Source organism: Acartia tonsa, chromosome 13 (assembly GCF_053477335.1).
Source record: "Acartia tonsa isolate MP-2025a chromosome 13, ASM5347733v1, whole genome shotgun sequence".
In the NCBI taxonomy this organism is placed as follows: Eukaryota; Metazoa; Arthropoda; class Copepoda; order Calanoida; family Acartiidae; genus Acartia; species Acartia tonsa.
Genome location: NC_137272.1, coordinates 8,372,741 through 8,387,582, shown reverse-complemented (window position 1 = coordinate 8,387,582; position 14,842 = coordinate 8,372,741). Strand labels below are relative to the sequence as shown.

The following is a 14,842-nucleotide window of genomic DNA, read 5'->3' as shown; positions in this document are numbered from 1 at the left end:
ACCAAAGCAACAAAAATAGTGACAAACAACCTTAATTTTATAAGGAATTCGGTCTATTATCTTTAAAATGGAATAAATCCCAAGAAGGAACAGCTATGATTTAAAAAAAAAACAGTTCCTGGCCCCCCAATGGGTATATTTGATGGCCATATAGTCCGTTTTTCTGGTGGGTTTTGTCAAACTTCTTTCGCCTTGAGGACCACTGTGATTAATAGATTATATAATGCGAATTTTTTGAATATATCATACCTACCATTTGGTGTACAACATTGATCTTAAGGATTAAGAAAACGTAATAATAAAACTTTGGGAACTAGTGTAACAAACAGATCAATGTCCCCTCCCTCCTTAAAAAATAACAACTGTTATCAATATATGTACATCTTTATTATTAATAAAAAATAATTACATAAAAAAAAACATATTTCAATATTCCTTGATAATAGAACAGGACAGGTAGAAAGATTTTCAAACTTATCCGCCAATCAAAAAATTTTATTATTACATCTAACATCTGATATCTGCATCTCTCTGTATATTTGCACTGGTGTAATTGTTATCAATAAAAAAATCAAATCCATATTTTAAGTAATTATTACTTTCATTGGCGGAAAAGTTTAAGCAAACATATTTATCTTCGGATACCATATTAGTTATTTATAATATCGTATTATAGACAGCTTTCCATGGGTATTAAAATGAAAAATTAAAACCAGTTTTATCTGGTTTTAATCTTATAATTTTCTATTTTAATATCCGTGGAAAGCTGTTATAATTCAATTACAAAGTATTTGGTGAAGATTCATTCAAAGTCCTTGATTTGAAAATCTAAAAATATAATGAACAAAAATGGGACTATTTAAATGTTCAATAGTGTATTTTTTAAAAAAAATATAAGAGCCTTTTTTATTTCTTTTATAATTATTATAATAACCTTATAAAAAATTAGGTACATGGTATAAGATAATAATAGTACATAAAAAAAATTACAATTTATTGAGATTTTAATTTTTTTGAAAATTACACGAAAAAAAGTTCAAATTAATTGTTGCTTAGCAGGGAAAAGGGAATGTGATTCTGACAAACAATTCTAAAGGAAAATTTCCCCCACAACCCCTTCCCCCTTTTCTCCCCTTCTTATCCATCCTTCTTCAATTACATGAAAAAACAACATATACTTTCAACTTACTTTAAAAGGTTTCGTGAATTTTTGTAGAATTGATTTTTAGAATAGTTACCCCTGGTTGCTTAGTCTTTATATGCATCATTGCATACCCCTTTATATGATTTTTAAAATAAAAAATAAAATTACCATTGTTGTCGTAATTTTTTTTATAATTAAATTAGTTAAACATAAGTTAGTTTTAGCCAGGGCTCGGCAGCCGAGATAAAGCCTCAAAATTGAATCGGGATTTTTTAAAAATTGTAAAAGGTTGATTTCCCTGAGTCTTACAGGCGGCTGACGCGCGGCTGACAAGCCCTAGATACTTTAATTGAACTTTGATTACTTGGGAAACTCTATTTATTATATAATTAAGGATTTATAATCTATCTATCGTCCATTGTTTTATCCCTTAAGATCCCTGCGTTTACCAAATGGTCTTCCTTTAGATCCATCCTTTACCTCGTATCTACATATTATAATTTTTCACTTCATATAATTTTTATTAAAATCACATAATCTCACAAATTTTGTCAATTTTTAAAGGTGAAGCTTTTCTATAATTAGGTTTGGTCCGTCCGTCCGTAATGGTTAACTCTTTTTTTGATAATTTAAACAGGTTAGAATTATATCGATGTCAAACTTTGCGTGATGATTCCTATAACAGTTAGGTGCGATTTAGAAATCGCAGCAACTCTATAACTGTTACCAGAAAGTCCATACGTACATTTAAAAAAACTGATTTTTACAACAAATTTACTTACAATTTTGTTTGGATTTATGCATTAATATTCTGCTTATTCAGTGCTGACACTCTACAAGTGTCAATGCTCGTTTGTTTTTCCATTTCACAGCTTCGCTTCTATGGATGCTATGATCCTTGTTCACTTTATACTTTATTTCAACAATATATAATAATGCCTTTATGAAAATTATTTACAAAAAATTGTTTTTTGAGTAGCATAGCTACCCTATAACTAGATTATCTTCTAATCGGTAGGTTTTCAAATGTGAACTTGTTCAGAAGATCTAAAACCTCCAACTCTGAAATTAAATTAAGAAAATTTTATAAATAAGTTAAGGCTTTTTGTCTGAAGCTTAAGATCTCAAAAACTTCTGAACCCAATGGGTTCTCAATTTTAGATAAGCTTCTCATAGGTACTTTTGGTTACTTTATTGTTAGATTTAAGTAAATTTAGGAGCATTTTCCGCTAGTTAATAAAGAGGAACTAAAGTAAATAATTACCTTCGTTTGTATTTTTAGGTTCATGAACTGGCTCTTCATTGGTTTCCTCTACAATCTAGATAGATAGATGTCTATATAATTGTCTGTCTCTCTGTAGTTTAAGATCTCGCTAACTGCTGGACCGCCATGGTTATTCTTTATGGCCCAGGGAAGGTTTATAACCACAACATTCCAAGAAAAATTGCCCTCTGATAAAATTACCCCCCCCCCCATACACACTACGTCAAGATTTCCTTGAGGTCTTAGGGGAATTTTTTCCAAGATTTATCTTGGGAGCTTTGTTTTACCCCTCCCAAAATAGTTATTAACCTTCCAGAAACCTAAAAGAAGCTTCCCTGTAAAGGAGAACCATATTGGTCCATCGAATAACAAGATTCTTCACTACACACAGACAAAAAGACATCCTATTACTTTGAGATATGCATAGATAGATAAGTAGATAAATAGGCAGATAGGTATACCTAGATGGATATTTAGAATATTAAGTTATTTATTGCATCGTATTATAGACAGCCTATGATTTTGATTTTTATATTCATGGAAAATTGTGTGCAAGACGATGCTATACAGTATACATGATACTTCAGTATGGTCGATAACCAGCTCTAATCTTACGATTATTAATCGGTTTGGAATCCATACTGGCATAGTTATTTATTGCATCGTTTTAAAACAGCTTTCCATGGTTATACAAATATATAATTATAAGATTAAAACCAGTTTTTTAGCGCCGCGATTGTACATTTTTAAATAGGTAGAAAACTGGATATAATACGATACTATACATAATTTTTCAGTATGGCTTAGAACCGGTTCTAATCTTACTAATATGCGCTTTCTAAGCCGTACTGGAAAGATAATTAAGTATACCTGTACAATTTGCTACTGGCTCGCAGCTGTTTGAAGCAAAGGTTCCAGGTGGCTTTCAGATAGATTGATAGATAAATATTCAGATAGGTATACCTGGATGGACAACAATGTATACCTGAACAGTGATAGGCTGCTAGCTGGCAGCTGTTTGGAGCAAAGGCTCCAGGTGACCTTCAGATAGATTGATCGATAAATATTCAGATAGGTATACCTGGATGGAAAACAAAGTATACCTGAACAGTGATGGGCTACTGGCTGGCAGCTGTTTGGAGCAAAGGTTCCAGGTGGCCTTCAGATAAATTGATAGATAAATAGTCAGATAGGTATAATTTGATGGACAACAATGTATACCTGAACAGTAATGGGCTGCTGGCTGGCAGCTGTTTGCAGCAAAGGTTCCAGGTGGCCTTCAGATCCCAATATTCGCACATCAAACTTTTCATCCTTCTAAGAAAAAAAATATTATAGGCAGGGAAGGGGGGGGGGGGAAGGGTGATATTATATTGGTACCCAAAGTTTTTCTTATACTTTTAACTTTGGTTACTTTTATTTAATATTAATTGGTTATTTCAAACTTGAAAAATTATTAGATTAAAATAGTTTTATTACCCCCGAAGGGCTGAAGTCCCTGGCAAACAAAACTGGCATAAATCTTATGATCTTTTTTTTATATTCGTGGAAAATTTCTGTAAGAATATACTATACATGATTTTATAAAGTAAAGGGTGTGCAAAAAAATGCGGACCTTTTTAAAATTTAGATTGCGCGGCTTGTGTTAATAGTAGAAAAACGTTATGCATACCATTAGAACCGTTATGAAGTCTATTTTAAAATATAAAAACGATTCATATGCTACGTATAGTTTAGGAGCTATGTGGTAAAATGTCCCAACTGGCTTAAAACTTGACTTGCGAGTAAATCATTAAAGATTAAATTAAAGGGTATGCAAATAAAAATTTGTACATTTTTAAAATTCTAATTGCTCAGCTTGTGTTAATAGTAGAAAAACGTTTTGCATACCATTAGAACCGCTATGAAGTCTATTATTTGGAAATATGAAAACGATTCCTGTGCTACGTATAATTTATGAGCTATGTGCTAGAATGTCCCAACTGACTTAAAACTTGACTTGCGAGTAAATCATTAAAGATGAAATTTTTCCACTTTTCTCACATTTATCAATACAGCTCCTAAACTAAAAATAGCACAAAAATCGTACTTATATTTCCAAAAATAGAGCTTATGACGGTTCTAACGATATACATAGCATTTTTCTACTATGCACACAAGCCGAGCAGTTTGAATTTTAAAAATGTCCGCATTTTTGCACACACTTTTTTTATCTTTAATGATTTACTCTCAAGTCAAGTTTTAAGTCAGTTGGGACATTCTTCTACGTAGCTCCTAAACTATAAGTAGCACAGTAATGGTTCTTATATTTCCATAAAATAGACTTCATAGCGGTTCTAACGGTATGCATAACGTTGTCCTACTATTAACACAAGCCGCGCAATTTGAATTTTAAAAAGGTACATATTTTTTTATATACTTTAATCTTTAATGATTTACTCGCAAGTCAAGTTTTAAGGCAGTTGGGACATTTTACCACATCGCTCCTTAACTATACGTAGCACAGGAATCGTTTTTATATTTCCAAAAAATAGACTTCATAAAGGTTCTAATGGTATACATAACGTTTTTCTACTATTAACACAAGCCGCGCAATCTAAATTTTTAAAAAGTCCGCATTTTTTTTGCACACCCTTTATAGCTGAGAACCATTTCTAATCCAGCGGATATTAGTCGTTTAAAGCCATACTGGAATATGTACTTACCGAATTTTCAAATCTGAGGCTGCCCTTATTGAGTAGGGCATCTCTAATTTGTAACAACTCTGGGGAGGCTCCGCCCGCATTGTCAAGGCGGAGTTGAGCGGATGTGGGGGTATCATCAAAATCTCGGGAGGTGTCGAATCTCAGCCGGGGGCGTCGCGTTGTGGTGCTTCTAGAAAATATTTTAATTAGATATATTATTTTGGTATAATTCATGAAACCGACAAGTAAAAACCGGTTACCCATCTTCCCACAAAAAAACTCTGGCCCCCAACTAAAATCAAAGAGAGAGAGAGAGAGAGAGAGAGAGAGAGAGAGAGAGAGAGAGGGGCCAATGGGCTGTATATTATACTAGTCACCAAAGTTTTATAATAACGTTTTCTTATTCGTTGGTTTAACATCTTTTGAGACTTCAGTAAATTTTCATTGGTTTGTTCATTAAATCACTAATTTGAATATAAAGAATTTTGTGTATCATCATTGGCGATTTATACAATTTATCTGCCATTGGCTTTTACCTGAACTAAAATTTACATATTAACAACTAAATAATCCAAAACAAAAATTTGCACAAAGTGACAATGTTAATTATTAAATGTTCAATTGTCAGAGGAATCCCAACAATAAACACATGGTCAAAATTAAATAGCATTCATATCTGTACAGACAGACAGATAAGGTTTTTATTAAGTAGCTACGCTACTGCAAACTACCTACCCTGTAAATTGATTGTTGTTGTTATTGAACTGTCTAAGGAGAGGGAAGTCAGAATCTCCCCCTGCGGGGATAAGCTCCCTGTTCTCTCCTCTACCTAAACAAAATTGGTTAAACCAAACAATTAGAGCCTGTAAATTTAAGCACAATGCGATTTCTCTTGGGAGGATACCCTCCCCCAAAATAGTTAGAAACCTTCCCAGGACCTATGAGAAGCTACCCTGAAAAGGAGAACCATATCGGTACTAACAGACAGAAAGACATCCTGGTACTTTATTGTAAGGATTAACACATTTTTATATGTGTACTTTCCCTGTCAGTTTTTTACATAGATATTTTTTAACCCCTGTTAGATTTTTAAATTAATTTCTTTTAAGTGAAAAAAAGTTTTTGTAATTTATAATGTTTAAATTAGAAAGGTAGTACATAATTTGTCTTCAAGCTATTTGTTAAACTTTATTTAATTAGTATTCATTTTTCTTTAAGTAAAAGGAGAGAAAAAACTCTTTCATAAAAAGTTACAATTAAAAAGTACGATAAAATGATCAAATGTTTTTGTACATATTATTTGAAAAGATTCATTAGATCAAAAATTTAATAAAAGATTTTCTGTCAATAGTAATAAACCTTCCCTGTAAAGGAGAACCATATCGGTCCAGCGGTTAGAAAGATTCTTCGTTACACAGATACAGACAGACATCCTGTTTCTTTCTTTTTCTTGTCCATTTTATCTAATGGCTAAAACTTTAATTTCCCTTCCTTACCTACAACTTTAAACTTTTTGACAAATCTTCTTGGAGGCCGCTGGGAGGCTGTCTCTGCAGCTGGCTGACGAACTCTGGAGGCTGCGCTTTGTCTCAAGGGTTGCACTAAAAATAAATGTATCAAAGTATGAATTTTAGTAACAAATTGGATTTTTAACCACAAATTAAGAAATGGTAATATCTAGCGTTCGGAGCTGTGTTTAGTGCCCTAGGAAAATGGGGTTTATGTCACCGCTTTTGGCCTACGTATTCTATTGATGTCATAGTATAGGAAATGAGAAAGGAAGGGGAGAAAGTAACCTTCTAGAAAAGAGATAGAGTATAGGGTATTTTTTGACGTCAATAGAGTAAGTAGGCCAAAAGCAGTGATATCTATCGCCATTTTCTAGGGCATTATAGACAGCTCCCAAGTGTTTCCTATCCTAAAAATGCAGCGTTATATGTTTTACGCACCTGTAGTTTGTGGGGGCTGGGGTGGTCTGTATGGTCGGTCTTGCAGCGGTCAGTCCAATGCCCCCCCCCCCCCCACTGCCCTCCCTAATGAATACCTGTAGTTTGCCTTGCTGTACTTTGTCTGATGGGGACTGGGGTGGTCTGTATGGTCGGTCTTGCAGCGGTCAGTCTAATGTCCCTCCTAACTCCCCCCCAACCCCTAATAAATATACGTACCTGTAGTTTGCCTTGCTGTGCTTTGTCTGATGGGGGCGGGTGTGGTCTGTATGGTCGGTCTTGCAGCGGCAGGTTCTGTCTCACTCTCTTCAGATTCAAGATAGTTGGTCAACTAAATAAAAAGGCACAATTAATAATAAATTAAAGCTACCCTTCCTTTTATTTCTACCCCCTCCCATCACTTTTTAGCTTAATTGGTATTACTAGTTTGTTTTGAATGAATAAAAATCCAACACTTTACCAATGTCTAAAGAACAATAAATAAATAAATCTATAGCCTAACAAAATTTTTGACAATATTTTGTGGATGAAAAATTTCTAATTTTTTTACAGTAGGGTTATACACCCCTTTACCCAATCCACCTTGGACGTCTCTGGTAACGAGGTTTATACCTGGATTATAGCCATAAGAACAGGATTAGGAATAGAATCTGCTTTCGGTTCAGCATCCAAAAATTCTATGAAAAGTATAAATTCTTTATATTAAAGTAAATGAAGGTATTTGTCTCAAATGACAGTAAATCTAACAAAAAAAACCCGAGAATTAGACAGTAAATTCTAATGGTACCCAAAGTTTCATATCTTATTTGTGCTGAAAATTTTTTTGAAAATTAGGGGGGTAATTTTGTTTATGAAAATGAGGGATCTACATCATTTAAATTCCTTTGATTTGAACAGCTCTGCCCAAACTTTCCCACCAATAATCTTGATCTATGGAGGGCCAATTGTTTTATCACTTAATATTCCTGCGAAACGACTAGTACTTTTTATTAGTAGTACCAGGTAGGGATATGACATTGGACAAAAACTACACTGGTCTCCCAATTGTTTGGTACAAATAGGCGGTGTCCAAACTTTTCTACCAAAAATGAAGAAATGTAGAAAGGATAAATTTGTTTATCATAATTGGGATTGTACATCAAGTTATCGTCCTTTGTCATATCCTTTAAGATCCATGCGGTTCATAACAAATACGTCTTAATCATTCCTAGAACGATGAGAAGCACTTTTAACCAAAAAATCTTTTTTTATATGAAAAATAAAATTATTACCTGTTAGAGATTTGACAGCCGCCCAAACGGCGGGGCTGGTCCTACCCTCGCCCTTCTCTACCTTTCTCCTAAAAAAATTGAGGAGTTTGAATACCTAAGCATTCTGTCGTCTTCTATTATAACTTACATTCATTTTCTACTCTGTTCTAATATTGCTACTTTGCTAGGCTAGTGATTTCTCTAAAAGTGTCTTTCGAGCACTGAAACCCTCCTCTCTATTTTTGTCCATTTTAAAGTACTATGGTACTAATGAGGGTAATCGCATGTAAGTCTAACTAGTTTTTAAAAAAAGAAACGATGATCAAATATTGTAAAAAAGTATAAGAACCCGTTGCTTACAAAGGTTTATATTTATAAAAACAAGGACATATATATCCTGAGAAGGAAAGTAGCCGGATGTCTATATCTGTCTGTTAGTTGCAAAGGAAATTTCTCTTAGCCGATTTGGTTCTATACATTAAAACTTTTTGAAGGTTCAGATAATTTTGGGGAGAGTCTAACCCCCCCCCCCACCCCATTAAAAAAACAGTATTTGCCCACTCCATCCAACCCAACCCCCCATTTGATTATAGAACCTTAGATGGTAGGGATGAAGCAAACATATACGTAAAAGAGTATCTAATAAAATTTAGATAGATTTAAGGTGTCTTATACAAGAACTAAATTCATACAAAGACGTTAAAAACAACTCCATCCACCGAAGAAAATATAACTATAGAGTTGCTAGCACATTAAAATTTGCATACAATTTTAATAAGACAATGTTCTATTCTGCTCGTGTTTTGGACATATATATGATTTATCCAATACTTTATTATTCTTTTTATTGGTGAATTTTCTGTCTATTTTTAGACGGATTTCTGCACGGAGGGAGGGAACATTGGACTGTAGATTACATTTAGTACCAAAATTCTTATTTGTTGGCTCAAAAACTTTGGGTACTTTTATTGAATTTTGGTAAATTGTTTTTTAACTAGTAAACACTGTCCAAACTTTTCAACCAAAGATTTTACCTACATAATTGGTAATTAAGTTTATCATCATTGGGGATGTACATCCTTATATTTAAAATGTCTTATCCCTTAAGATCCCTGAATATCTGCAACAGGTGTGTTGTATTTACAGAGAAGCTTCTCTATAATTTATTATATTCTGAAAGTTGGTAAAAACATCCACGTAAATGTCAGACCAATTGGCTCTTAAAACGTCAAGACTGGTTTTAATAAATTGCCTTATTATCGACACATTCCCATTACGCGTTTGGCTGCTGTACATGACATTGTAATATCAGGTCCAACAACCAATGATAACTAAGGGGGGACAGTGTCTTCTTTTTTTGGGCATTAGGTTGAGTAACATCCAACAGACAACAAATCATTTGATTGCACGTTTTTTGACTGTGCAAGAAAATGAGATGTGTCTGTTTATTGACCAAGGCGTTTCCCCTACTTTACTAATAATGTCACACGCCTGTCATAGTAGCAGTATTAACATGCTTAACGTCTATATCGCGATGTGATCAAGACTCGAAACTCGATTGTCGAAGCCCCTCGACCAATGCGTTGATAATCTTTATTTGTTAACGTTCGTTTGTCTGTCTATTCGATGTGTAGTGCAATTTTTTACTTTTATGGATGTTGTCATCCTTGTTTCTTGTATCGTTTTTCAATTCTTGGACTTATATGTATATAAAAAATTATAAAAACTTTAAAATGTGTTTTGAGGTAAAATCACTTTATTAAGAAATAGATATATAAGGTATTTTTCATAGTTTTTCCTTTTTCCATTATACAGCATTTTTTCCGGATTTCTAATTTTCTATACACACTTTTAGGTTTCATTATGTTTATTAAGGCTTTAGCTAAATTTTTCATAAATTGCTGGGACACCCCTTAAGTTTAATGGGTGTGTTCCTATTTTTCCTGACACCCCCTTGGCATCAGGGGGTTTACACTCTTGTCAAGGGGGGTTTTGAAGGGTATAGTGGGGTGTTCTTAGCCCACTTAATTCTTAAGGGGTTGATACACCTGTGTCCCCCTTCTGCACGGCAGTGAATCAAATATTATTAGAATTTGCCTTAATCGGTTTCAGGCTATTTTTATAGTCTTGGTCTGAAGATCCCTGGTATATTCATAAACATCAATAACAGTTTCCGTGGTATTTAACATGTCCAATCAATCAATAACATAATCAAAACTATACCTGACAGCTTCTGCGGCATTCTTGATGGCATTCTCGCGTCTAAATAAAAAAAAATCGATTAATTTTTTTTTTGGTGGGGGGTTGGGTATTTTTTTTTAGATATCAATGCATTAAAGATAAAATCATAAGAATTACTTTGGTTTGGTACTCAAGATTTATTAACAGTCTCTCTTTAAATTGCTTTAAAACTTTGGGGACTTTTCTACCAATAATTTTAATAGACAGAAGACAATTTTTTAAAACAAATTAACACAAAAAGTACTTTAAAAAAGGAATTTTCAAAATTATATAATTATATTGGCATTAAAGACGCAAAAAGTCTATAAATACAATTTTATAATCGTAAATCCTTATTTTGCCAAATTTTTAGGGCTTTTTTTTATTCAAAGTAAAAAGGAATCATGAACAAAAAGATAGGATATGATTTTATAATTAAACTTAAAATAGTATTTAATCGTTCAATATCTATTAAATTTGTAATTTATAAACTTGAAATCATAGCAGAAAGTCAATTAAATATCTCCAAAAGCCAAACCAACAGTCAGACCAAAAACAGTAAAGAATCATTTAATATCTATGATGGCGGTTTTCCTAAAAGTGCTCCCCCCTTATTTAAAACAAATTGAATCATGTGTGTATGTTAGGTTTTTGGGCACATGGTATCCCCTCGCAAGACACTTTAAGGGAAAGCACCAAAAAAAAATGTTTTGGACTGTAAATTTTTGAAAATTATTCTAAAAATTAACCTTTTCATTTCATCAAACTCTTGGGATCTTTGCTCCTCTTGTAATCTAATATGTCTCAGTCTTTCTTGTTCTTCTCTTTCTCTTACTTCCTCTTGGAGTCTGCGGGTTCTAGTATAGATAGATATATAGATGTAGGTCTAGATAGATGGATAATTAATAAATGGATAGATATATCTGTCTCAATCTTTCTTGTTCTTCTCTTTCTCTTACTTCCTCTTGGAGTCTCCGGGTTCTAATATAGATAGATAGATAGATATAGGTATAGATAGATGGATAATTAATAAATGGATAGATATATCTGTCTCAATCTTTCTTTTTTCTTCTCTTTCTCTGACTTCCTTTTAGAGTCTCTGGGATCTAATGTAGATAGATAAATTAATAAATATATAGATGGATCAATACGTAGATTGAAAAAGGATGGATAAATAATGGATAGATAGATGTATAAAATAATTTGTGGATCTTTAGATAGATCGAAAATTGATTGATGGATAAATTTATAGATAGATAAATGGATAGATGGAAATATTGGATGATCAATAGATGGATAAATACTAAATACATTAATAATGGATAGTAAATTGGATAGATAGATTGATAAATGAGAAGAAAAAAAACAGAAAACCTGAGACTTTTAATTCAAATATATGAAAGACATTTTAGAGAACCATATCTTGTAGAACTAATGAATAGAGAAATAAATTACATATTTAGGGCAAAAAAGTAATTAATGAAAAAAAAACATTAGTTAATTCAAATTGACGAATACGCGTTTTTTTTATTGAATTATAGTTTTAAAAGGTTTCTAACTACTAAATGTATACATGGATTTATCAATTGTAAATCAAATTTATAATTAAGTGTTCCTCGGATACGTAAATCAAAATTAAAGATAAGATAAGGCAGGAAGGGGACATTTGGATGTTTATTACACTAGTACCCAAAGTTTTACAGTAACGTTTTTTTTATCCGTTAGATTAACAACCTTGGGGACTTTTATTGATTTTTGTTTGGTTGGTTCACTAAGCTGAGTTTCCAAACGTATCAACCACAAACCGAATCTACAGAAGAGGTAATATTTTTTTTCATCATTGGGGGTGTACATTAATTTATCGGCCTATGTCGTATCCTTTTAGATCCCTTTAGACATTAATTACTGTAAGATATTTCATTTATTACCTTAGACAATTAATGTTTAATTAATCCATCCTTTTACCCCATAATTAAGATGAACTCTTAATGGTAACTTTGTGCTCTTTTTGCGTCTTTTAAGGTTTAAAGAAAATTATAAGACTTTTTGTAAATGAATATACTCTGTTAAGTTTAATCCAATTGTAAGATTTTAATCATATTTATAAATTATGTGTTTTAAGTTTAAACAATTTGAAAATGAAAGAAAAATTAATGCGTTGATAGAATATGATAATCTGATTATATGTAAAAGTCTCAAAAATCACATTTTAACAAATTTTCATGAAATAAAATAAGAGATTAGTGACCTTTCATACACAAAAATATCACAAAATTGTTTTAGCCAAAAATTTTAAGATGCATAGGATGATTAAGATTTTTTTAGTGCTTTAAGACAGCATTGAATCCTACTATTTTGGCAGATGTAAATCCAATTACATTATACATTTTTTTATTCTTTTATTCATCAAAAAGTTGAAAACGCCATGAAAGTTAGTGAAGATATAATAAATAGACAATTTAGAGATAAGCTGCTAAATTGAATCAGCAGTTTCCGAGATTCCAAGTAGCACTACCTGGCTTCCTGCTCAGCAATCTTTTTCTCCAACTCTGCCAGCTCTCTCAGCTTCTGTTCCTCCAGGGCTTTTCTGGAAGCATAATAACTTTTGTTAGATGGTCTGTATATTTTATTTGTCTAGTTTTTCCCTGCAGGACAGACTAACGGACAGACTAAGGTGTTTGCAAAGAAGCTTCATACTGCATGTGCAACTTATTAACATGAACTCAGAGGCTGTTTGTTTGTTTGCTAACCACTAGAAAGATATGGTTCTCCTTTACAATGAAGCTTCTCAAAGGTCCAGATGAGATTTATAACTAGTGAGAGAGAGGGTATCACCATCCCCCTGAGAGAAATCGTCCCTGAAAGTAAGTACCACACCCGCCCCCCTCCACTACTTTTTTTTATACTTTTTCTCATAAAATATATAATGTAAAGTATAGCGTTGACTCCCAACCTATCCTTCAAGTGCCCCTAGAGGCCTCTATGAGCGTTGTCGCTATTATATAAATATAGAGACGCCCAACATTTACTTGCCTTGCTCTCTCCTCCTGTTCCTTTCTTTCCTCTTGCTCTTTCTCCTTCCTTGCTTTCTCTTCTATCTCTTTTCTTCTCTGTAGCTCTATCTCTCTCCTCCTAGATAAATAGATAGATTGTTAGATTAGACTAGATTTATCATTCTTGAGTGTAAATAAATAAATAGAACAACAATTATAAATGAATTAAATAAAAATTAGATATTTACATACATAGTCAAATTTTATTCCCAAATAACTATTTCTCACACTAGTAGGTAATATGCATAAATGTGAATTCAAACATTGTTTTCATACAGGCCACATAAGTAAGACAAAAGATAATAGTAGACGATAGATAGATAGATATTTGCATTCAAATTTTATTGATATAGTAATTTTATAAAAAAAAAATTCTTCCCAATTAGCAATTTTGTATTGGTACAAAGTACGCAGAAATATACATTGTATATTCAAACATTGTTTCCATACAGGCCATATAAGTAAGTCAAAAATATATTAGATTTAAATTTCTCAATATTCTTCCTTAATTTCCAGGATAGACAGACAGACAAATAGATATATTAAAGACAAATAGATTGATGGATAGGATGCGCTGTTCCTCCAAAAATAGATAGAAAGACAGACAGATAGATAGACATACAGTCAGACAAATAGAGAGATGTATGGATAGATCTCACCTTTCTTCCTCAATTTCTCTTCTTCGCTGTTCCTCCAAAAATAATCTTCTTCTCTCCTCTTCCTCCTTGTAACAATAAATGTATAGTGTATATTCCAGACAACTAACTGCCCCAAATGGCAGAGACAAGAGGTGGATTCTTTAAAAAATTTGCCCCACTAATCGCTTAGTGGGGCAAAATTGTTTTCGTGAAAAATCCACCAAAATAACATTAAAAATCTACAAAAAAAAAAATTTAAAATCATAGAAGGGTTATTAACATATAATTTTGTTTAATTTTAGTATATTTTTAATGTGATTTTGGTGGATTTACACGAAAACAATTTTGCCCCACTATGCGATTAGTGGGGCAATTTTTTTTAAGAAACCACCTCAGATCATCTGATTTCAATTACCCAATACAAAATCGGCAAATGGACCCTGCACTGTAACACAGACTAATTTCAATAATAAGGTTGAGATAAATTCAGATATTACAGGTCCTTAGAGTTTTATCAAAAAGTTTTCCAAAGAGAGTGAGTTCCCCCACTTCCTTAAAATGGTATAAAGGTTGTACTTGTATAAAGCTATACGACCCCTCCTCAAAAAAAACTAATTTCGTGAATATAATCCTTGTTATCCCT

General features: G+C 32.6%; 1 protein-coding gene across 1 annotated transcript in view; it reads right to left on the bottom strand.

Moving 5' to 3' along the window:
* Nucleotides 1–365: 365 nt before the first annotated feature.
* Nucleotides 366–14,842, bottom strand: part of LOC145304446 (uncharacterized) — a 38,809-nt gene continuing 24,332 nt past the window's right edge. Inside the window, exons 18-31 of the mRNA XM_080146325.1 lie at nt 14,221–14,285; nt 13,542–13,640; nt 13,024–13,095; nt 11,258–11,365; nt 10,512–10,550; nt 8,310–8,377; nt 7,651–7,715; nt 7,258–7,369; nt 6,589–6,693; nt 5,828–5,921; nt 5,114–5,282; nt 3,630–3,725; nt 2,409–2,463; nt 366–2,206 (exon numbers count right to left, since the gene is read on the bottom strand). Coding sequence (XP_080002451.1) covers nt 2,145–2,206; nt 2,409–2,463; nt 3,630–3,725; nt 5,114–5,282; nt 5,828–5,921; nt 6,589–6,693; nt 7,258–7,369; nt 7,651–7,715; nt 8,310–8,377; nt 10,512–10,550; nt 11,258–11,365; nt 13,024–13,095; nt 13,542–13,640; nt 14,221–14,285 — 1,209 coding nt within the window. The 3' untranslated portion in view covers nt 366–2,144. The remainder of the gene's footprint in view (nt 2,207–2,408; nt 2,464–3,629; nt 3,726–5,113; nt 5,283–5,827; nt 5,922–6,588; nt 6,694–7,257; nt 7,370–7,650; nt 7,716–8,309; nt 8,378–10,511; nt 10,551–11,257; nt 11,366–13,023; nt 13,096–13,541; nt 13,641–14,220; nt 14,286–14,842) is intronic.